The sequence below is a fragment of the Notechis scutatus genome, chromosome 5 (genome assembly GCF_049901735.1).
Source record: "Notechis scutatus isolate UNSWTSFEM ecotype Mainland chromosome 5, rNotScu1.2, whole genome shotgun sequence".
In the NCBI taxonomy this organism is placed as follows: domain Eukaryota; kingdom Metazoa; phylum Chordata; class Lepidosauria; order Squamata; family Elapidae; genus Notechis; species Notechis scutatus.
The window spans coordinates 62,462,159-62,487,552 of record NC_142013.1 but is presented as its reverse complement, the minus strand read 5'-3'; the positions used below and the strand labels follow the sequence as shown (position 1 = coordinate 62,487,552).

The following is a 25,394-nucleotide window of genomic DNA, read 5'->3' as shown; positions in this document are numbered from 1 at the left end:
ACTAGACTAGCAATGCCCAGTTCCTGTAACCATTCTTCATGTTTTAGTCTCCAGTCATCCTGGTTGCTCTTGTACTTTTTCTAAAGTCTCAACATCTTTTTTATAATGTGGTGAAAAAACTGGATGCAGTACTCTAGATGTGGTCTTACTAAGGCTTTATAGAGTGATATTAGTACCTCTCTTGATCTTGATTGTATACCTCTGTTAATGTAACTTAGGATTGCAATAGCTTTTTTGGTTGCTGCTGCACACTGTTAGCTCATATTTAGTTGGTTGTCCACTAAGGCTCAAAGATCCCTCTCACAGTTACTGCTATTGAACCTGGTTTCACCCAGTCTATATGTGTACTTTTGGTTTTTCTTTCCTAAGTGTAGGACTTTACTTTTCTCTACATTGAATTTCATTTTGTTAGATATGGCCCAGTGTTATAGTCTGTCAAGATCCGTCTGGATCTTGAGCCTATCTTCTTGGGTGTTAGCTATTTTTGCCAGTTTAGTATCATCTGCAAATTTGGTAAGTTCCTCTTCTATTCCCTCATCTAAGTCATTAATGAAGATATTGAAGAGTACTGGGCCTAAGACAGAACCTTGTGGCACCCCATTGCTTACTTCCCTCCATGTAGACTTAGACCCATTAAGGACTACTCACTGAGTATGGTTTGTCAGCCAGTTGTGAGTGGTGGTGCTTGTTGAGGTAATTCCCCGTTAGGCGAATGAGCGCACACAGGGAGACGTAGTGAGAGTGGTGATGAATAACACACAATTAGCACACAGATACACTGAATAGTAAAATGTAGGTTTTTTTCTTCCAATAAACATTTAAGCAAAGACCAACAAACAGTCCAAGTTATTCACGGTTAAAGCAGTCAGTTTTCAGTCCAGGGATAATCCAAATAACAAAGTCCAGTATCAAAAACAGTTCAGTAAAAGACTCATATCAAATACAAGAATAACGATGATCAGCAACAGTCAACAGCCTATGGCAACTCAAGAGGAGGTAAGGGATGCTTTGTGAGTTGACATCAACACTGTATTTTGCTTTAATGCATTGGAATGAAAAGTAATGGCTGCTTATTATAGAAAGTATCCATATGAAAAATAGAGTAGAACAATTCATGCTTTTAACAAAAAACTATAATGCTGCTTGTTGAGGTAATTCCCCATTAGAGAATGAGTGCACACAGGGAGTTGTAGTGAGAGCGATGTTGAATAACACACGACCAGCACACAGATACACTGGATAGTAAAATGTAGGTTTTACTTCCAGTAAACGGTTAAGCAAAGTCCAACAAACAGTCCAAGTTATTCACGGTTAAAGCAGTCAGTTTTCAGTCCAGGGATAATCCAAATAACAAAGTCCAGTATCAAAAACAGTTCAGTAAAAGACTCATATCAAATACAAGAATAACGATGATCAGCAACAGTCAATAGGAAAATGCAGGAACAGCAACACTCTCAGCAACAACAGAACAACCCAGGTTTCTGGCTCCATCTTATGGCTGTTTGAGGAACCACACCCAATTACAATTTTAGCATTCCCTTAAAGAGACAGTATTAAAATGTTTATCCTGGTTTATATATTTTCCAATCCAACTGTTAGGTGACTTACATTCCTAACATTCTCCCCTTTGGGTAGGACAATATATACAACCTTACATTCTAAGTCCATAATCCTAACAGCAAGCCTTATGCTTTACAGAGCCTTGGGCTTTTGTAAAATGATCTGTGATGTTATTTTCTGACATACAGTGTTCTAGCTTACTTACTTTGCACACATTGCTTACATTTAAATATCTTAAATCTGTGTGTTTTGATCTTGTCTTTACAGCAAGATTTGAAGCCATGTGTATTGCTGATTGGTTATCTTCGTAAACTACAATAGAATCTGTTACATCAATTCCCATGTCAATTAATAATTGCTTATACAAAACTAAATCTGTACATAATAAAGACAAATATGAGAATTCAGCCTCCATTGTTGACAAACTTAATGTTTCTGTCTAATAGACCTCCATCCAATCAACACCTTTCCCAATAATACTACAGTACCTGACGTAGTACCTACCAATCAAAGACTGATAAATGTTCTTATCAAAAACAGGACTTTGAACACCACTGTGGCTAAACTCCTGGCTCATTGGTGTTTTAGCCAGTTTAGAAAGTTCAATTTTAAAAGTCTTTAGTAACTGGTTAATTTTATCTGCCTGTGAGATTTTGTATCCCCCTTTAGTTTTATCTATCTTTAAACCAAGATATTGTTTAATTTCACCTGTTTTATCTTAAATTTCTTTTCTAACAGTGACATTATTTTAGTAGCTTCTTGTTCAGTTTTGGTGATTAATGCTATGTCATCAGTAAATAATAGCAACAATGAAATTACACCATCACTTTCTTTTTTAAACAAACATGGATCAGCCATGCCAGCTACAAAACCTACCTTTGTTAATTCCTTAACTATACACTGGTTCCACTCATATCCTGATTGCTTCAAGCCACAAAGACTCTGTTTCAATCTCCAACAATCAGTTGTATTATCATTTTTGATACCTAAAGGTTTCTTTAAATATATAGTGTGTTGCAACGGTGCATGCAGATATGCCGTCTCTACATCTAAATGATTTACAATGTATTCCTCCTTAGCTGCCCACACTAATGCTGCTCATAATGTAGTAGCCTCCAGACTAGGTGCAAACACCTCATCGTAGTCGCTTTGCTGTCTGATTGAACCCTTGTGCTACTAACCTGGCTTTATGGGTAACAATCCCATCTATACCTGTATTTAGCTTATAAATCCATTTATACCCTATGGCATGTTTACCAGGTGGTAACTTAACATTTTCATATACCTCCAACTTTTTAAATGATTTCAGTTCCTTATCCATTGCTTCCTGCCAAGCAGCTTGATCCTTAGCAGGATACAGTTTCAGTTCATTATAATTACCAGGAACTGTATTCACTTGGCATACAACACTAGCCTGATATCTATCAGGTGGTCGTGTTACTCGAGTTGAATGTCTCGGTAATACAGGGCTTACTGGTGGACTTTCCTGTGTTCACCTGCTCCTGTTCTCCTACCTCCTCCTGTGCCTGTTCTTCTTCCTCCTCCTGTGCCTGTTCTTCCTCTTTAATGACCATTGATGGTTTAACTATTTCATCTTTAGAGATTACTTGGGTGTCAATTACAACATCACTGCTGGATTCCTGTTCCAGTTTATCCCACCCAACGTGCTCAAGAAATTTTGCACTAGTGCTACAGTAGCTGTGCCTGAACCCCAAAATCTAAACGATCTATGGTTGGCTTTGTAACCTACGAAAAATAACTTCCTAGCTGTATGTTGCCCTTTCAGCCTTACTTGTGAGGGAATATGCACCCATGCTGGAGCTCCAAATGTGTGTACAAAACTTAAATTTGGTTTTCTGCAATGCCAATGAGTGAATGGCAATTCACCAGTTGTTGTATTCACCACATCGTTTAATACATGGTTGCTACACATTATGGCCTCACCCCACAGAGTTTCAGGCAAACCTGAATCAGATAACATAGTGAGAGCCATGGCTTGTAACATTTGCCCTCTTCGTTCTACAAACGTGTTATGTTGTGGCCTGTAAGGTGCAGAACGTTTGTGCTTGACACCAGCCAATTTCAGCATTGTTTGGAATCTCTTGTTAATAAACTCAGTCCCGTTATCAGTAACTAAAGTAATTACTTTACTCCTCATTTTTCTCTCAGCAAATCTTAGCCAGTTAAAGAAATGTTGGAATGTTTCTGTTTTGTTTTTCATGAGATAGCAGAAACCGTACTCTAAGTAATGGTCCATTATACTCAAAACATAGCAGGCACCTCCCAAACTAGGTTTCTTAGGACCAGTTATGTCAGCAAACACAACCTCTAAAGGTTCTTTAATCTTAAACCCATTCAGTCTGTTTGCTGGAGTAACTTTGCTTTTCTCCTGGCTACAGGCATTACAGTTTAAATACTTGCTACAGGGTTTTAATTTTACTCCCTCTGACAATTCAACAATTTGTTTGAGCATTTTGAAATTAACGTGGCCCAGACGTCTATGTAGTAAATCATTCATCATGTGGCTTAACATTGTTATCATCATCTGCAACTGGATTTCATCATCTGCAACTGGTCTTCATGTATCACATATAAATCATTCTTTAAATTATCAGTAACACTTTTACCCTCTTTCTTTATTATACAGTTATCTCCCCTAAAGGTTACTACATAACCAAGATTAACTAAAGCCCTCACTGATAACAAATTAAATTTCAGTTTAGGTACATATAACATAGATAAATGCTCATTTATACATGAACAATATGCAGTACCTTCACCAGATGCTTTCATCTTCCATCCATTTGCCAATGATACATGTTGCTTACTCGTGGACATCGTTACAAACCTTTCTCTATCTTTAGTAATGCACTGCGATGCTTCACTATCAACAACCCAAAAATCATGGTTTACAGTTGAATTGCTAGACATAGCCAAACTAACATTCTTCTTAGCCTTCTGGTGATTACCAGTATTCTGTTATTTTGCCTTCTTACAGAACCTAGCTATATGTTCCCTAGCCCCACAAGAAAAACATTTCTTAACAGTATAGGCAGTTGAAGACAAATCCTCTTCTTGTGGGTTTTTTTTCTCAGTTGGTCCCTATCCAGCCGTCTTCTTGCCTCTTCTAACAATCTTCCAGTTATGTCAGTCAATGTCAGTTTATCTCTGGTCAGGACTTCCAGTGAAGATATGTAATCATCATAACTCTCATCCAATGAGGAAAGAATGATGTAAACTTGATGCAGCTCTGAAAGTATCAGTTCCTTTTCATGTAGCTCTTGAAAAGTTCTTTTCATGAAGTTCCAATGAGCTAACATATCTCCACCTTTCAGAAGACATGCTCTAAACAGTTTACATGTAAGATGTATGTGTGCACCTACACTGTCACGAACATAAATCCTCTTCAAAATCTCCCAACACCTAGCAGCAGACTCTTCTCCACGAATATGGACTAGCTGCTGGTCACTCAGTGTTAGTCCAATTATACAAAGACCTCGTTCATTGTTTCATTTAAAGTCAGCTAACTTCTTGGCATCGTCCTCATCATCTGGATCCCAAGCATCTATATCCAGTGGATCTTGAATTACAATCCATAATCCTTCTCTACGCAGAAGTAGACTGCATTTCATAGATCAGGAAACATAGTTTATTCCATTCAACTGGGTTATCAGTGATAGACTTGTTGACGGGTCTTGTGCCATTTTTACCAGGACAGTAACCCACAATTAAACAGTAAACAGCTGTCTTTATATGGTACTGTGTATTCACACTAACTCTCAGTTATCTGAGCCTGGTATGACCTGGGCCCATAACCAGTGTTGAGGTAATTCCCCGTTAGGAGAATGAGCGCACACAGGGAGACGTAGTGAGTGGTGATGAATAACACACAATTAGCACACAGATACACTGAATAGTAAAATGTAGGTTTTTTCTTCCAATAAACATTTAAGGAAAGTCCAAGAAACAGTCCAAGTCATTCACAGTTAAAGCAGTCGGTTTTCAGTCCAGGGATAATCCAAATAACAAAGTCCAGTATCAAAAACAGTTCAGTAAAAGACTCACATCAAATCCAAGAATAATGACGATCAGCAACAGTCAATAGGGAAATGCAGGAATGGCAACACTCTCAGCATCAACAGAACAGAACAACCCAGGTTTCTGGCTCCATCTTATGGCCGTTTGAGGAACCACACCCAATTACAATTTTAGCATTCCCTTAAAGAGACAGTATTAAAATGTTTATCCTGGTTTATATATTTTCCAATCCAACTGTTAGGTGACTTACATTCCTAACAGTGCTATCTATTCCACTTTTTTCTAGCTTACTAAGAAGTAGGTTGTGGTCTACTTTGTCAAATGCCTTGCTGAAATCTAAATATATTATGTCCAAAGTATTTCCTTGGTCTACTAATTTAGTCACTATGTTGAAGAATGAAATTGGTTTGGCATGAACGATTTTTAACAAACCCATGCTAGTTATTATTTTACTTGTTTCTAGATGTTGACAGATCTGTTTTTTTTATTATCTTTTCCAGTATCTTCCTGGGTATTGATGTTAGGCTGATTGGTCTATAGTTTCCTGAGTCTGTTTTATTTTCCTTTTTTGAAGATGGGAACCACATCAGCTCTTTTCCAGTCCTCTGGTAGTTCCCCGGTGATCCAGGGTTTTTGAAAGATATGGTGCAATGGTCCTGAGATGACCTCTGCCAGCTCCTTTAAAACTCTGGGATGTAATCCAGCAGGCCCTGGTGATTTGTATTCATCAAGATCAGACAGATGTTCTTTTTCTGTTTTGTTTTTTTTTGCTTATTTTAACTTTTATTTCTGGTCTGTCTTTTACAGTTATGTTTTTGGTGGGTTGAGCTATAGTTTCTTTTTGCATGAAGACCGATGCAAAGAATGAGAAGCAGTTCTGCTTTCTCTCTGTTGCCTGTTACTTCCTTGCCAACTTCTCTCTTTAATGGACTGACTGTTTCCTTGATTTTTTTTCTTGCTATTTATATGTCGGAAGAAACTTTTTTTATTACCTTTGACTTTTGTTGCAAGTCTTTGTTCATTCTGAACCTTTGCTTTCCTGACTTTGTCTTTGCAGATTCTGGCTGTCTGCTGATATTCTGCAATTGAAATGAGGATGGTGGGAAGAGATGGAAAAAAAATTTGGCACAATATTATTTTAAACTGAATTGGTCTTTAACTTTATCTGAAACCTTAATCAGTAAATCTGAACAGACTAAATTACTGTTAAAAAGCAAGGCAGGTGAATTTAGTTTTGAAGTTTCTTTTTGTGTGTCTTTTTAAAGTTCTGTTTGCCACACATAACTAAAGTTTCTTAATCTTTATTACTTGTATCTATATCCTTCTTTGTTTAACATTAACAGAATGTAGATTTAGAGTGCCTGCAGATTTCTACTTGACATATTGAGGCTGTTTACTACATCCCAAGTCTTTGATCAAATGTGTTATGAAATAGAAGATCCACAAAAGGATATCCTTTGTTTCTGTAAGTTAGAAAAAAACTATAGCCAAGTTGGCAAAGTTCTCGACTTACAACCATTCATTTAATGACCATTCAAAGTTACAATAGTACTAAAAATAGTGAGTTATGACTGTTGTAGCATCTCCTGGTCATATGATCAAAATTCAGACATTTGGCATGCATTTATGACAGTTGCAATGTCCCAGGTCATGTGATCATCTTTTGTGACCTTCTGACAAGCAAAATCAATGGGGAAGGCAGATTCATTTGACAATTGTTTGCTAACTTAACTACAGTGATTCATTTGACAACTGTGGTGAGAAAGATTCTAGAATGGGACAAAACTAACATAACAACTATCTTTTTGGTATTGGAAATTTTGGATTCATTGTAAGTGGAGGACTACTGTGCAGGTAAAACATAAAATATGTAAGAACTGCTTTTAGTTTGTTTAAAAAGTACACAAAAAGTTGTGGTTATGAAACAATCTGAATAAAGTCCATTTCGCTCTCACCTACCAGATTTGTTTCCCAAACCTTCTGTTATCATATATGAATAACTAACCTAACTTTGAATTCTGAAGGACCAATATCATATTTAGAATATATTCAAGATTTTGGCTCTCAAGTCCCTTTATCTGTTACCTCCCCTGTCCTTGATTCAGAAAAAACAGTTGCAACCAGCCCACCTTCTACTGCGGATCTGTACACTGCATGAAGCCAAAAGAGCCTGAGAAAATATCTCGATGTCTCACATCCTGGACATAAACTGTTTCAATTTCTCCCCTCAGAACACTGCTATAGGGCATTATATGCAGGGGTGGGATTCAAATGTTGTAACAACCAGTTCTGTGGGTGTGGTTTAGTTGGTGGGTGTGGCTTGGTGGCCATGTGATTGGGTGGGCATGGCCAACTTGACATCACTCACATCAAGGGGTGCTTCTCCTCACCTGGCCTCTCATGACAGTGGGAATGCTGCCACAATCATAAGTGGGAAAAGCTGTCATAAGTCACTTTTTTCAGTGCCATTGTAACTTTGAATGGTCACTAAATGAACTGTTGTAAGTCAAGGGTTATCTGTACAAAAATACAAAAAGCTTCTTTGCTTGCAAAAAGCTTCCCTAAATATCTAAATATTAGATTAAAATACCTGCAAGCCAGAGTTACAAATCAGGCAGGGTGCCAGAGCACCTTGAGGAATTAAAATAGTTAAAATGCAATGATAACTATCAGCAGCCAACTCTTGCTCATAAAGTCAAACCCTTTAGCAGAGAGGTCATTTAAGCTCTCCAGAAAGAGCACACCCAGGAAAAGCAATCCTTAGATCTATTTGCACCACTTAAAGACACCAGCTGCTCTGACTCATCTCACAAGATATCCTAAGGAAATCATCCAGATTTAAGGAAAAGTCACATGCCCCCCAGAAAGGCAGTAAAAAAATAAGTGCCAAGCTTGCATCCTGCCTCTTGTAAGTACACCCCAAAAAGACAGTGCCAGATACCACTAAAGCAATGAAGGAAAACCCCCTCCCCAGATAGAAAAAGAAACCACGAGGCAGGAAAAAATTCAAACACAATACAAATACTTAAATCACAACAGCAGCTGTTGCTTGTTAACAACAAGAAGAACAAATGGACACAGGAACTAACAGATTTCTCAACCCAGTTTCTTTTCAGGAACAGAGATTAATCTTTTTCCTTCCAAACAAAGCTGAGTATGGAAAATTATTCTATCAATAAACACAGGATTGAACCTCACCAAGCACTGAATTAAACTTCACCAAAAACCAGTTTTAGACCAAAACTCAGAAAGACTCATTAAAACTCATGTTTTAATGTCAATCTTTCTAAAGTCTTAATTTCATCGTTTCTTACAATGTTGAATCTTATGTTTGTTACAATTAGCAATTTGTATATCTTTGATAGTAATTCTATAATAAAATATTAATTTCATGTTTATTAGTGTTAATGCTTATATATCTTGAATTATAGCACACCTATTCATGAGGAATCCCTATTTTTCCTCTCTTTAGCCATCGTCTCTTATTCTCATTAAAGCATTAATTAATCTCTTCCTAGCTTGTCTTCCATTTTCTATCATTTTTTGACCGTTCCTCAGTCATTCCCCCTTTCTCTATTGTATTCCACTGTCTCTTTTTCCAGTTATCTAATTCTACCCTTATCCTCTCAAAATGTTCTCTCTGAAATTCCCTTCCCTGTTGCTTTTCCCTAGGAATTCTTCCCTTGGTTTGTTACACCAATCATTAACATTTTAGGTTTTATTTCCTTTTTATCCTTTCATTTTGTTTGTTGTTCCTTCTGTTCCATTTTGCTGGTTACTCTTCTAGTTAGCTCCTCCTCCTTCTGTGTCTCTTGCTTTCCTTCTGTACTTTGCGTCTCCATTTCCAGCTTTTCTACCATGCTTTGTATTTTATTCAAAATGTCCTCAAATCTTCTGCTCATCATGTCTATTATGGCCAGTAGTTTCACTACCGCTTTTCTGCATAATTTGCTCATCTTTATTTTTGTTTATTCTATATCTTATATCCAATTGTCCAATTATCCCAGTTTTTTTTTAAACCAGCTTTACTTTTCAAACTGTAAATCCAATATTCAAGAGTCTTTATGTCCCAAGTGTAGTCTATTTGATTCTTTTCAATAGTCTTAAGGGGGTATCTTCATATATTCTTCCACCGATTTAAGTTTAATGTTTAATTTTTCTTTTAACAATACAATTCCTTTAATTATTTCTTTCAATTCCTCTTTATTTAGGTATTTCAGTTTAGTTAGGTCATTTCAAAACTTTAGGGATCTGCAGGATTTTTTTAACAGCAGGTGGCGCTCTTTAAATCAGTTTCCACTTTCCATTTCCCCCCCTTTCTTTAGTCTTTCAAGAAGTTTGCTGATATTTCCAAAAGTTAGTTATATATTCTTTTTTCATCAATCGATTACAGCATTTTCAATAATGCCTATCCCTCACTAATTCCTGTACAACCACCAATTCCAATTTTCAAATATTCTTTTAAAAAGTTCTCTTTATTTTATTTTCCTCCTGTCTTTTGGGGTTTTTTTTTTAAGGTTGAATTCTTTGAATTCTACACATTCTTCTCCCATATTGGATTGCTGCCAATTCCCAAAAGTCCTTGTGAATTCTCTTTCCTGATATTTTTATCGGGGTTACATCTAATGATTCAAAAGTATTCTCATGCAGTTTGCACACCATTCGCTGTCTCTTCACTCCTGCACAGTCTTAGGTTTTCAGAATGTCATGGCAGCCATTTTGGTTGCCACTAACAGCTTGTCTTTGGATGAGAGGGCTTTCCGTGTCAGGGAGGAGAGATGCAGCTCTCCTCTATCTGCCAGGCAGTCCCCCTTTCTTCACCACCCCTCCAAGTTGGCTCTGGCTCAAACTGGGGACTTCCAATGAGTTGAGCTTGGAACAAAGCCACAGTGTTCGTGGACCTTGCTCTGACAGTGACGGAAGTCCATCCAGAAGTCTGTTCTGTTGTGTTCTATCCTATTTTTAGCCCTTGCCTCCACTGTCCACATATTGAACATGGATGTCAGTCCACTTCCTCAAATAACCAATACAGCAAAAGATTAATCCTATTGTTTCCAGTGAAATATAATTCTACCATATCATAATCAATACAATTCAAAAATGTTCATTAGACTGGCTTGAATTCGTATTATATGTATTGATTGGATATTAGATTCATTTATGAAAAGTTGTTAGGATTACTGCAGAATGTCCCCTTTCCTTACATTACTGAAGAAAGCAATGTTATATAAAATAATATAATGCTGCAAATCTCTTTTATAACTTAATATGAATAGAAATTCTATTATATCATTTTGTTTGCAAAAGATAAACACAATGCAAGTCAAGGCTGCTATCTACTTGGTTCTAAATATAAACCTCATAAAATATTTAGTCTTATATTATCACTAGCAGTAAAAGCACCTTTTAAACTTTGGAAGTCCAATTAAAAAATATTTAAAGGTATAGGAGGCATTACAATTTAATTGCTACACAGCAGCAGTTCCAACAAAATAAATTATGATGCTTTCAAATAGTTTAATTATTTCTGAATCAAAAACAGTCCAAACATGAACCATCCAGGAAGATGTACAACATATGCAAGAGGTATGTATTCTGAAACAATTAAAGAAGAGTAGCTGCTAATTAGGAAAGAGTAAAGGGTATTAAAACAGTAAGAAATTAATAAAAGAAAATAAAGCAAATTGAGTCAAAGAAAAAATTATCAAGACAATCATGCTGTAGTGGTATTTTGATATATTTGCCACATTGCCATCTAAAAGGAGGAAGTTCATCTCTTCATCCAGTCTATCATGACTATACATCAGAAGCCTAATTATTAAGTCAGTATGATAGTCATTCATAGGTTCTTATTGCCTTTGTTAAAATGACAATAGTAGTATTGCAGCATCTCAATGATAGCTCCACCCTCCATGTTCATCATTATGCCTTATTCTGTTACTGCAATAGGGGACACAATACAGTGAGACTTCCGGTTTGTCGGCTTCGGCAGCAGCAGGGATTCGCGATCCTGCGCGATCCCTGTTGCGCTAGCCGTCTTGGTGCCTCCGATCCGGACGGGTCTGGAGGCTAAGGTTGCCCGTAGAGGCAGCCGAAGATAGGAGGGATCCGGACAGGGGTTGGGGTTTTCGCAGACCCCTTCCCCACCCGGCTTAACCCTCTTTTCTCAAGGCGGTGGAGCGGCGGTCAGTAATGGCCGCCACAAAGAAGCTGACAGCTGGATAAGATTGTGCTGGAGGAAGAAGGAGAAAGTTTTGAAGCAAAAGTTTTTTGGCTGAACTGGGACTATAAGATACAAGTAATATCCTGAAAATCCTGATTTTTTGAAAGATACTTTGTTTCCAGAAGAGATTTACAAGCGGCGAGTGAAAGTGCTTAAAGAGAAAGTTTACTCTCCTTCCACATGGATTTAACAAATGGATATTGAAAATCCTGCTATTTTACAGAAGGTAAAAATTTAAAGCTTTCTGTTATAAGTGGGAAGGGAGAGGACAAAAGGAAAAATTTTATTAAGATTTTGTTGGAGGAGATGCCTGGAAGATTTTGAGATTGGAAGTTAATTGCAATAAGACTTTAAAATACAGATTGGTTTTTTTTTCCCCTTTTCAATTGATATTACCCCAGGAAGAAAAAGTGTGAAGAACTTTGTGCTCTGTTTGGATTGTTGGATGACTTTGGGATTTGGGGAATTGTTTCAAGCTTTGAATTATCTTGGTTGTTTTAAGAAGAAGAAGAAGAAGAAGAGAAAAAAGAAGAAGAAAAGGTTTATAATGGCTTTATCTGTTGATGAACTGAGAGAGGAATATGGTAAAATAAAAAAAGAAGGTAAAGACGGTGTGAGAAAATGTTTTCGCTTTTTAGAAATGGCGCTTGCCACTTATTAACAAACACAACAATTAATGGAGGAGGAGGAGGAGGAGGAGGAGGAGGAGGAGGAAGAAGAAGAAGAAGAAGAAGAAGAAGAAGAAGAGGAAGAAGAAGAAGAAGAAGAAGAAGAAGAAGAAGAAGAAGAAGAAGAAGAAGAAGCCATCTTTAATGAGTCTACAAAGTTGATTAAGAAAGGAAGGAGAAAGAGAGGAAGGAAAAAGGACATAAGACTTAAAAAAACATCCAAGAAAGAGAAAAATAAGATGCAAAATCAATACAATGTTAGAAAGCAAAAGAAAAGAGAAATACAACAGAGAGGGGAAGCTAAGGGGGGTAAAAAGACCAGATGGGATAAGATAGGAAGGAAGAAGGGGGAAAAAAGCCACAAAGGTATGAAACAAGATGTGAAAAAGAAATCTTTTTTTAGGGATAATGGGTAATGCATAACTTTGTTTCAAAATGGTTCTGCAAGGTACATAAGATAGTATTGTAGTATTTGTATTAGAAATAGAAAATTATAATTTTATAAGACTTAAGTAAAGATTAAAACATTAAAGGTTTAATAATGATAGATTTTAAGATTTAATAAAATATTAAAAGGAATGTTTAAAATATTTAGTTTAAGTATAGAGTTTAATTGACTATTGTGTGGATGTTTGTATGAACTTATTATTATGGTATTTGTTTTTGAAATAGATAATGGGAATGTTATGAGATTTAATGTTTAATTATATATTTAATTATTTTATGGATTTACTATTTTAGTAAGTAGGATGTACTAAGCAGAATTAGATAGGGAACTAGGTGTTACCTTAAATGTTAATTTAGGGGAGCGATGGAAAGGCATCATACTTCGATTAGTGATTTCAGGAGAAATCTTTTTTTCTAATATGAATGAGATAAATGGATAACTGGAAAAGAATGGACAAAAGAATCAAATATAATGATTTAAATTAAGATGAAATAAATAAAATAGAATTAAGAAGAGTGGAAAGCGGGGAGAAGTTATAATGAAGATATAGAAGGGTAAATAAGATAGGTAATGGCATATAAGTTGAACATGAATTTAATTGAAGTCCATACAAAGAGAGGTAATCCGGGGCCAAGCTACTTTTTAAAAAGAAGTTTTCTGTTTTTGTGTTTTGTGTGTGTATGTTTGATTGAGATTTAATAAAACCTTGGGAGAAAGCGAGAAGAATAATTGTAAACAAGGCAGAGGGAAATATGAATATGATGAGTATAAAATGGATAAATATAGAAGAAATCTATGAGAAATCTGCTAAAAAATATTTAAGTGAAAATGGGATATATTAGAATTATATTGTATAAAACAATGTTTTATCTGCCTTGTAAAAATTTATAATGGAAAGAGGTTTAATGTCTTTAATGTCTAATGATGCTTTGTTTGTCTTTAAAATTAATAAAATTTGTTTCAAAAATAATAATAATAGGGGACACAATACAGCAAGGCATTGCCCAAGACCTGTTGCATAGAAAACTGCTTCTATTGTGTCTAAGAAGTTTGGCCAAGGTCATATTTGGACTGGAGTCGTTGGAAATCTTGCTTCTGAAACTGAGAAATGCAAAACATTAAATCAAGCAAGGATGAAGATTCACTAATGGAATTGGCAAAGTATATTTCCTAAGTATTCTCATGAAGAATTAGCTCTCAAACAGACCCATAGTATACCACAAAATGGTTTTGGGTGAGTCCTGCTGAATATATGAATCAGGAACATATTGTTTTAAATCTAACCAATCTTTTTCTTAACTAAGCAAGATTTGACAATGAGACCAAACATCACAATATTTTATATCTGTCAAGATCCCTTTATTCTAAAAGAACATTCAGTTGTGTGTAAGATGAGATAATCTGCTATCAGAATATTATTAGATAACTATAACTGGATGTATCATTTTACCTGCACATACTGTATCCCGGGAAAATTAATGAAGATTCCAATCTATTGTATGATTGGAGGCACATTGGAATACTTGAAGCAAGGGCATTAAAATGTAATCTGAACTGTTTCAAAGATTTGTGTAACCAAACTTTTCATAATAAAATAACAATAACCATGGTTGTACATTTTCTTAAGAATACTGTGTGAGAGCAATTTTCTTCATAATGGGAAAATGAAGAATAGCTTTGAACCCTGAGGGACTGAGCAGTGATAGTCCTATGCTGTTCATTCTAAGGGACTGAAACTATAAAAATAACTACTTAATTTGAAGAAGATACTATTGTTGCTATTGGTTATTCAGTGCAAAAAAACTCAGGGAAATATATCAAATTAAAATATATCACTGAATAATCTCTTACTCCTGTTTATATACTACATTTATTCATTAGATCAAGAAATACAGTTTTGTCACTTTTCAGAAGCCTGCAACATAGTGCTCATAAATGTATATAGCATCTACCTGATGCTCCCCCAAATAATAATAAAAATTTCCAGAGTTTTGTAAATCTGATGAGTCATGTACAATAATCTTATACAGGAAGACTCTGGAAGGCTTGGGCAAAATCTTGAGAGATTCTGCTGAAATGACCTTTGGACACTGATGATGATTATGATGATGATGGTGATGATGATGACAGGGATGCCATTGCATAACGTTTCACAGTGATACTCAGGACTACAACAACTGATCAGTACCCATATTCCTTAATTTACCAATAAAAGCCAAGTAATCATTGACTCTAGAATTTTTCAATTTTAATTTTCTAATTTAGAGTTTCTAGTTTTCTTGACTAGAGACAATAACAACCATTGGTATTTTTTTTTTTCTATTTTTTCCTCTGAACATTTTTTAAGTTCATCAAGTAATTCCATCTAGCAGGTCAGGATATTTCATAACAGAATAAAAGAATTGGAAAAGACCTTGGGAGGTCTTCTAGTCCAGGGTCACCAACCTTTTGTACCTCAGGGACCATCAAACTCATAATTTTAAATCCTATGAACCAGAGACCCTGGGAAAATCCCCAAAAAAAGTCTGCAGGAAAATTCTCCACTCTGTTTTCCTACTGAACGATCATTCTTTATTTGGGATCACAGGATCCTGTCTCCAGCTCCGTTTCTCGGGGGGGGGGGAGGGAGAGAGAGAGACTTTTGGCTTCATGCAAGGAAAGCAGCAGAAGTCTTTCTTTCAATCCCCCATACTCTACCAGAAATGAGTCTTTGTGATACTTGTCACGCTGGCGCAGCCTCTTGGAGCAGGATGCCTTGCAGGGTCCCAAAGATTCATTTCTGGTGGAGTTTGGGGGAGAGAAAGACTTTTGCTGCTTTCCTTGCACGCAGCCAAAAGTATAAGAAGTGGAAAGAAGCAGCCCAGTGACCAGGCAAGGCGCATGGGTCAAGTTCCTCCACCCTTTCCTCCCTCCCCTCCCTCCCTCATGTTGTTCGCAATGCGACGCAAGCTTTGTGTGATGCGGGCCATGTGGGTGATGCAGCCTTGTGTTCCTGCGCAGCCTGGATTGCTTTGGGGGATGCTTTGGGGTTGACATTTCTCTGTGGACCACCAAAATTTTCTCATGGACCACCAGTGGTTCCCAGCCCACTAGTTGGTGACCACTGTTCTAGTCCAAACCCCTGCTGAAGCAGAAAACTCTATATCCGTGATGGTGAACCTATGGCACGTGTGCCAGAGGTGGCATGCAGAGCCCTCTCTATGGGCTCAACTATGCATGTGCGCACCCCAGCTCAGCTATGCATGTGCGCAGACCAGCCAACTGGTCTTTGGGTCTCTGCTGCACATAAGCAGGGGGCATACGGGGGATGCACATGCATACATGAGGGCAGGGCACATGCATGGGGAGACACATACATGCGCAGGTAGTGGGGTACATGTGGGGGGTGGGGGCATGCGCAGGGGGTGCATGCACAGGGGACACATGCATGGGGATGCACATGTATTGCATTTTGGGGGTTTGCGCGCACACATTTGAACACACACACATGCTTTGGGCACTCAGTGCCTAAAAGGTTAGCCATCACTGCCCTTTACCATGTCAGACAAATGAGTGTCCAATCTCTTCTTTAAAATCTCCAATGTTGGAGCACCTACAACTTTTGGAGGGGAGTTATTTTAATTGTCAGGAAATTTCTACTTAGTTCTAGATTGGTTCTCACCTTGATTAGTTTCAATCCATTGCTTCTTGTCCTGCCTTCTGGTGCTTTGAAGAATAGGTTGACCCCTTCTTCTTTGTGATAGCACCTTAGATATTTGTTGTTCTTTTCTGCGCTCTTTCTGGAGTTTCAACATCTTTTTCCCAGATGCTATATATCAGGGGTGGGCAAACTTTTTGGCTCGGGGGCCGCATTGACTTTTAAAATTTGACAGACGGGCCGGGTCAGCACAAGATTTTGGGAATCACCCCCTCCTCTCCTCCTTCCCCTCCCCTCGGAGGCTCCCCTCCCTTGGAGGCCCTCTGAGTCAGGAGTTGCTACCGCCGGCGCGGCTCCGCACGGCTCCACTCCCGCGTTGCCTCGGGAAGGGAAGGCAAAAGGAAGAGCGCGGCAGTGCTTTGCAACGGGAGCAGCGGTACCGGAGGCTCAGGCTCAGCGGCTCCTGGTTTTGCCTTTTCCTTCCCAAGGCAACGCGGACTGGAGCTGCGCGGAGCTGCGCCGGGCGGTAGCAACTCCTGACAGCCCCAGCCGGACACCTGAGCGGAGCCCGGGCGAAACTGCCTCTTGCTGCTGCCAGAGCACCGCCGGGTCGCCTCCTCCAAGCAGCCTGCCCGCCCACCGGGCTTCACCTCTGCCGCGCGCGCTCGGAGCCAGGCGCGAGCGCCCGCGAGTTAAAGCGGCCGAAAGTTGCTGGGAAGTTGCTCGGGTGCTGGGAGCAGGCTTTTAAAGTGCCGCCCGAGCAGGACCGCCGAGCCGGGAACGGGGCACCAAGGCAGGGCAAAGCTCCACCAGCAGCGGCCTAGCTTTAGGTGGCTCAAGCAGCCCGCCCTGCCCGCCGGGTGGAACCCTTCCCGCTCCTCGGCAGGAAGACGCTCCAGCCTGCAAGCTTTGCCTTTGCAAAGTTTAAGCCTGGAAGCCCCGGAAAAAAAGGGGATCGGTGGGGACTCACCTTCGGAGAGGTCACACTCGAAGGTGATTTCGAACTCCCAGCTGAGGCCTTTGCAAATTTCTTTCTTTCCTACCCCTAGATCGCTCCGCACTGTTTTGCAGCTTTGGGGCCACGCGGCACAGGGCAATTACGCCACGCCCAGCGATTTTTTTTCAGGGCGGGCCGCATTGGACAGACCAATGGCAGCGTTTTTTTCAGAGGCGGGCCGCATTGGACAGACCAATCGGGCCGGATGTGGCCCGCGGGCCGTAGTTTGCCCACCCTGCTATATATGGACTGCTGAGTCCACAATCTTTTGGGCACCAGGAACTGGTTCCATGGAAAGAAGTTTTTCCATAGACCAGAGGGGGCGTGGTTTTGTGTGCCGCTTGCATCCTGCAAATGTTTCATTTGTTTGCATGGACCAGTTTCTGGCATGCTGCGGACCAATGCCAGTCCACAGACTTTGGACTGAATTTGGGGACTCCTGCTATGTATAGTCTTTACACCCTACTAGCAGTGAGAGGTTAAAAAAAATCAAAAAGTCATATTTAATTTACCTTTTGTGGACTAAAGTGTGTTAGCAATCTTACAAATGTTAGAAATTATTTTTGTGCATGGTACAAAATTGGGATTTTTCTTTGCACACAAGCATAGTTGATCACATGTATAAATGTACAGAAATTAAAATGTCTTCACTTAAAAGAACAATTATCTATTTGTAAAAAAAATGATCTAATATTCTGAATTTAGGGTGATTTGCTGTCCATCCATCCATCTCTCTATCTGTCTATTATCTAGCTATCTACCTCTATATCTTTAACATGAACCAATAGTTTGGCAGTTCTTTGTTGGACTAGAAATGAGAGATCCCAAGTCTAATTCTACCTTAAATACAGAAGCTGGCTGGACAAACTGGAGCCAGTGACTTTCCTTCAGTCCTAGACTGGGAAGCTAAGAAAAACCTACTTCAACTGGATCAGCATTATAGATTACAGTCCATAACCTTCAGTGAAGAAACCATCATACAGTGTATTTCATATCACCAAATAGATTGATTTAGGCATGTGCATGTCAGTATGTGAATATGTTTGTGTATTTGTATGTGTGCATGTGTGCACATACACTCATATACTATGCTCTAGAAAGATTTAAAAAGAAATCTATAAAAATAAAAATTAAATATGGCAGTTGCTTTGGTAATTTTTTATATTAACTTTGTTTTTCCCTAGGTACTATATTTCAGCCTTAACAAAATTCAATTTAGATTAAGATTTTCACAGTAAACAGGAAAGAGCAATGTAGATTACCAGTCTTGCTGATCTATTTGCAAATATCCATTGCCATCAGTTCATTTAAAGCTGGTCTATATGCATCCAGAAGGGAGCTGCTTTGTATTATCAATTTTGCTTTCATGTAATGGCTCTCATGTAAAAATAGAATTCCTGCTAACTATGAATGGTAAAAATCAGAGTGATACATAAATATATACTTTATAATAGATCAGGTATATGGCTAAATCTCTTTTTCACAAATACATACACAAAACAGAAATTTACAAAAACTTACACCAACAGGTATAATCAATGTTGTATTGTAATAACTCATGGAAGTTGAATCTGAAATCTTTCATATTCCACTATTTTAAAGAAATAATTGGCTGAATGATTAATCAAAAATAATTAATATTTTAAATACTACATTTGAAGTATTCATTAATATATCTTTGCACAGTACAAGTTCTAAAAAGTAAGAAAATGTTTTAGAAATCTAAATGCTGTATAAACATTGTACTGTATAATAACAACTGGTAACCTACTCCAAATAACAATGTATTATAAAAGTTATGATACTATTTATTAATGCTTATTATTGCATATTTTATGCTGTCAGTTTAGCATACCATAGACTTTTTATATGCGTTTACACCAAAATAATCATTTTTCAGAAAGACCACATTTAGCCATTGTAGTTATTCTTGATACATCAAAATTTGGATGGCTGATGTATAAGACTCTAAGCATCACTCAGGAATGTAGGATTCTGCACTGTAGGATTTAACAGTGTTATGCTACCCAGACTACATTATGTATGCTTTAAATGCTGCAAGAAAGAAAATGTACTTGTACAGGCGTTCAACTGTAATATAGGAATGGATCCTGTGGCCAATCTTAATGCTCTCAGTTTCATCAAATCCTAATTAGTGATTTTTGTTTACAGTTATACTTCACAGGTATCAAAGGGGTGTTCTGAATTAAAAAATACATGATTTTCATCAAAACCTTATGATATTTTTTCATGTTTTAAATGGTATATTGAAATGGGATTGTATTTTTTAATAATCTATCAAATATTCCTACTCACCAGTGCCGGCTATAGGTCATTCTTGCTCTCAGCAAAAAAAACTATAATTGAGCTTCTCCTAAATCATCTAAACTTCTAAAGCATATACACAACCACCTTTTTCCTCCTCTGTATTAATAGAAATATGTTCAGTTTGCATTAAAAAATCTTTAAGATCAGAGTTTATTACTTAGGGAACTGGAAACCTGGAGAGACAATTTCTGATTCAAAACAATGGATTTGCCCTTTCTGTGAGCAATCAGGGCTTCAAGTTTAATTGAGAGGATTAAAGCTTTGATATGCTTTAGCAGGCTTTAGTGTATTCCTACACTTGATAAGGTCCCTTGTGCTGCTGTTTTTCAAGAGAAAACAAAGCAAATATTTTGAGACAGTGCCCTGTGCTTGTGGTTGGTTCCTTCTATTTCTCTATTCGCAATATTGTTTGCTCTGGTGCTTTAGTTAAAAACCATTTTCACAGAAAACCTCTGTTATACAACTTATAATGTCTTCCTGGAAACAGGTTGATGTGCAAAATAGGTTTTGCAGGAAGGGGGATGAGAAAATAGAAAATGTTAACAATGAAGAATAAGCATCAATGTAAACTAACCTAATGAAACATAATGGACTTGAACCATTACTCACTAAGCACAATAAGAATCTTTACCAGTACATAGACAGGATTTACTGTCGCTGAAGGGTGAGCATATGTGTATATGCATGCAGATATGTCAACTGAGCAGATTCAGATTGCAGAGAGCAATCAAAACCTGACTTTCAGCCAAAATACAATGCACAGTTTTGTTCAATCAGCTTCAACATTCATTCCTAATAACTTGTAAATCCTAGGATATATTAAAAACAAAACAAAAATAAGTAAACTCGTTCAACAATATATCTTAAGAGAATTTCAGAGTCTGGAAAATTTTTGAAGCAAGGCATTCAGAATGACAGAGCAACAAACTCATTTTCTTCAACAATCAAACCTTTTGAAAATGCAGAAATGAGCCCATAATTTTATCTACCACCCATAGCAATCACCTTCAATTCCTCAGCTAAAAAGGTGGATGATTACCAGAAACAGTTAGGAAATGTTTAACACTATATTAATCACTATTTAGCTTTTACTAATTTATTTAAAGGTAAGGAAAGAATGTGGGAGATGGAAAAGGAATGCTAGATTTGAAACTGAGTCATCCGTCCCCCCACATTTGCAATAGTTTTGAAAGATTTTGTGCAATCAAGGGGATATTATTTAGGAGAGAAAGAAATGGGGCAAAGAAACCCTGTTGCTAAGGTGATGTCTGGGCTAACATTCCTACATAAATTTGAGTGTTGGGGTAGGTTGGGCAAGAGAGGGAGGGGGAGAGAGAGAAGAAAGAAAAATAAAGTCTTGTACAAAGTTGGCTCCCCAATAACTGTACAAGGTAATACCTCTTTCAAATATATGTATATTTTTAAGGACCCAGTAGAAAGACACTTCAGGCCAAATGTTTCAGGCAGTAGTGACAGGTATAAACAAGAAAAAATGACTTCCAATATAGCTTCCAAGCAAAGTTATTTAGAACAATGCAAGGAATTTCCATATGTACCAGAACAAAATATAAGATACACATTTGGACCAATAGAAAACCCATATTTTATTGTATAATGATCTGGTTTGAAATAAAATGAGACCTAAGGATAATTCATGATTTACACTTACTAAATATGGGTTACAATTTAACTTCCAAATATTTCTAAAAATTATGAAAATAGTTGTATACAGTGAAAAATTAAAAATAACCCAAACTACAGTTTTGTGGACTGAGCAAACCATATACTTGGTTGAAGGGAAGAAGAAATCAACCTTCCTCTTTGAAAGGTCAGGTTTTACACTGGAACAAGTCACCCACTTCTCCCCCCATCCATGGATACCCTGGAGAAAATACTGTAGGAGAAATACCAATCAGCCAAGAGGGAGGGAGGGAGGGAGGGAAAGAAAGATCTGAGGAATGAGGCACAGAAGATGTCATACATGGACAGAAAAAAAAACATGAAATGTGACTTTATGTTGGCTACATAAGGAAGCTGAATGCCAAAACTTTTCCATCAGTTGGTTTAGGAATTGTTAAACAGGTGCTAGGTATAAATACTGACCTGAATTGAAACAACAGCCAAATATTGTTGAACCACCTACACACTTGATCAGACAGGATTCAAATTCATTCCATAATTAAATATACAAATGAAGTATCTCAAGTGATCACCTGATATAAAGGATTTGCAAACTTTATTCTTTTCCTGCAAATCTCTCCAACATTTTTATTTCTGAGACAAAGAGAGTATGCTATATTATTAGATATTATGGTATATTAAATATATTAAAGCAGATGTTTTCCAAAAGCATCATTTTAAAAAATGTGGTTTTTTTTAAGTGGCTACCCAATGTAGAAGGTCTTGCCAGACAGGCGATGCTACGCCGGTAATTTGCAAGGCTGGCAACCGAGCGCTGGATCCGAATGGCGGGGCAAAAAGGAAGCTTGCAGAAGGGCACAACAGCCAGCGGAGCTATGGAAAGCTCATCCGAGCAGCGGAAAGCTTGGGCGTGCGCTAAAAGATGGGAGGAACAGCTCCTTGGGAAGAAAGGGATTGCGAGAAGAGCGCGTGGCGGGGGAGGGGGGAATCATTCCTGGGGGAAGACAAGCGCAGAGGTAAGGATTAGAGGCAAAAGCGAAGAAGGGAGGGGAAGAAGAAAACGAAGGTGCCAGGGTGGGGCGACGTGGCTAAGAGCAGCGGCAACAGGAAAGGTGACCGTGGCCAGGAATCGGAGGGGGAGTGCTGCTGCACTAGGTGGGGTCCGAAAGAAGGCTAGGGCTTGGGGCTCTGGGCTCGGCGGGAGGGGAAGATAGGGCAGCCACCCAAAGCAGTCTGGATTTAGCGGGGCCTCTCTCACCGCTGTTCAAGGTAGTTTTGCAGCGCCAGGTCGCCAGGTTACCGAGTTTGTTGCAGGACTCCCAGAGGGACAGATAAGATTGGTGATCGGCCGTCACCCAGGCCGGGCTCAGTACGGCTCCCAGATCCAGACACAATGCCAGGAAAATGCAGACCAGCCCCACGAGCTTGAGCGGGGTCAACACCGAGACGCGCACCTCCTCCACGCCACTGGCGGTTGAAGCCATGGCCAATCGATTCGGGGAGCCGGGCGCCCTACTGGAGGCAGAGGAAAGGAGGCGACTTCGGATCCACCAGCCCCAGCCGATCAGGTGCGGCGACGGTGGCGGCAGAAAAGGAGGCGGCCGCGCTCTCTACTCACCACTTCGCGGATCGCGCCGCCTGGCTCGACCCACCACACTCCTCCCATCTTTCCTCCCCATCTACGGAAGGGGCGGGATGAGTGGCACGAGGGCGGCCTCGAGCGGTGAATGTCGTTTTCTGTTTCTTCCAGGGGGGAAAAGGTGGGAAGCTTCTAGCCCTCCTGAGCAGGATCTCCTTTGCTGATACTTTGCTTGTGTGGAATCCGAAATTGATATATGTGTAGCCATTTCACTTGGAAACCTGACAGCTTGACTTTCTTAAAGGGGAAGGGTTGCTTTTTACACTGCTGTTGGGAGGAAATGCTCCCCTGTTGGAGTTAGCACTTTGAAGAAATAATTGAATAAGAAGCAGAGCTGCCAGAAAGAAGCTTTTAATGACGAGGAACCAAGATGAGTGACATTCAGCAAGGCTTCTTGGCTAACTAGAAAGATTGAGTTTACATACCCTGAGTTTTCGTCTAAAACTGATTTTTGGTGAAGTTTAAGTTCTGTGCTTGGTGACATTTAACCCTGTGTTTATTAAATTTTCCTTATTCAGCTTTGTTTGAAAGGGAAAAGGTTAATCTCTGTTCCTGAAAAGAAACTGGGTTCAGAAATCTGTCTAGTTCTTGTGTCTATTTAACAAGCAACAGCTACTGTTGTGATTTAATTATTTGTATTGTGTTTGAATTTTTTCCTGCCTCATGGTTTCTTTTTCTATCTGGGAAGGGGATCTTCCTTCAGTGGTATCTGGCACTGTCCTTTTGGGGTGTACTTCCAAGAGGCAGGATGCAAGCTTGGCACTTATTTTTTTGCTGCCTTTCTGGGGGGCATGTGATCTTTCCTTAAATCTGGATGATTTCCTTAGGATATCTTGTGAGGTGAATGAGACCAGCTGGTGTCTTTAAGTGGTACAAATGGATCTAAGGATTGCTTCTCCTGAGTGTTCTCTATCCGGAGAGCTTAAATGACCTCTCTGCTAAAGGGTTTGACTTTATGAGCAAGAGTTGGCTGCTGATAGTTATCATTACATTTTAACTATTTTAATTCCTCAAGGTGCTCTGGCACCCTGCCTGATTTCTAACTCTGGCTCGCAGGTATTTTAATCTAATGATTGGTATTTAGGGCAGCTTTTTGCAAGCAAAGAAGCTTTTTGTATTTTTGTACAGGTAACCCTTGACTTACAATGGTTCATTTAGTGACCGTTCAAAGTTACAATGGCACTGAAAAAGTGACATGACATTTTTCACACTTATGACCATGGCAGCATCCCCACTGTCATGAGAGGCCAGGCGAGGAGAAGCACCCCTTGATGTGAGTGATGTCAAGTTGGTCATGCCCAGCCAGTCACATGACCACCAAGCCACGTCCACCCAGTCACATGACCACCAAGCCACGTCCACCAACTAAGCCACACCCACAGAAACAGTTGTTAAAAAATTTGAATCCCACCCCTGGGTTAAACAGAATATAAATAAAACCACCATTATATTACAGAGTTTAGCTGGCTGTGTGTAATAAGCCACAACCACAATCCTTACAATTTTGTGCTAAAGTATGAGGCAAAAACAGGAATTTTAGACCAAGGTCCTCATGGATCTGCACAATCACAGATTAAATCTATTTGCATCAAGAAATCATTGTTACCTGGATTCATTTTTTTACTTTTTTTTTTTTTTACTTTTGCATGGTGCAAAAGTCTCTGCAGTCTGTACAGATGACATTTGTGACTAAGATGATACAGTTAAGATAATAGATGCGATACGGGATGGAGCTATCAAGACTGGAATAATTGGAGCAATTCTACATTTGTACTGAAGGCCCCCAATTGGATACCCATTGTTTATCTCATATATACATATACATATACACATACATACACATACATCATTCATACATATATGTTGTGACTGAAAGGATCGATCCTGCTGTGAGTTTTGATTCTGATGACTCTGAGGATGAAAGGCTGGAGCCTGCTGAGAATTTGGAGTCTGAATTGTTAGAAGACACAGACACAGATGTGAGCCGGGGGATGAGAGGTTATCACACAGACATTCTTCACCTGAACCCTCGACCTCATTCATGCCTGCAATTGAGCCACAAAATGAGTCAGAAGAGTCGAGCGAAGAAGCTGACAGATCGTGGCTTGATGCCAGAACAAGAAGGAGGCTGAAACGTCAAGCTGTGGGGAGACATCAGGCCAGACGTTGATTTAGGGAGATTGACACTAGGTGGTTTACGGAGTCAGTAATTACG

The 25,394-nt window shown here is 38.8% G+C and overlaps 1 protein-coding gene across 2 annotated transcripts in view; it reads right to left on the bottom strand.

The window, feature by feature from the left end:
• The window catches only part of TMEM47 (transmembrane protein 47), a 131,467-nt gene extending 108,085 nt beyond the window's left edge, over window positions 1-23,382 (bottom strand). The window contains exon 1 of one of the 2 annotated variants that reach the window (XM_026680419.2): window positions 22,799-23,382. In XM_026680419.2, the coding sequence (XP_026536204.1) occupies window positions 22,799-23,024 (226 nt within the window). In that variant the 5' untranslated portion in view covers window positions 23,025-23,382. The remainder of the gene's footprint in view (window positions 1-22,798) is intronic. The other variant, XM_026680420.2, reaches the window with a different exon arrangement.
• Window positions 23,383-25,394: the final 2,012 nt, after the last annotated feature.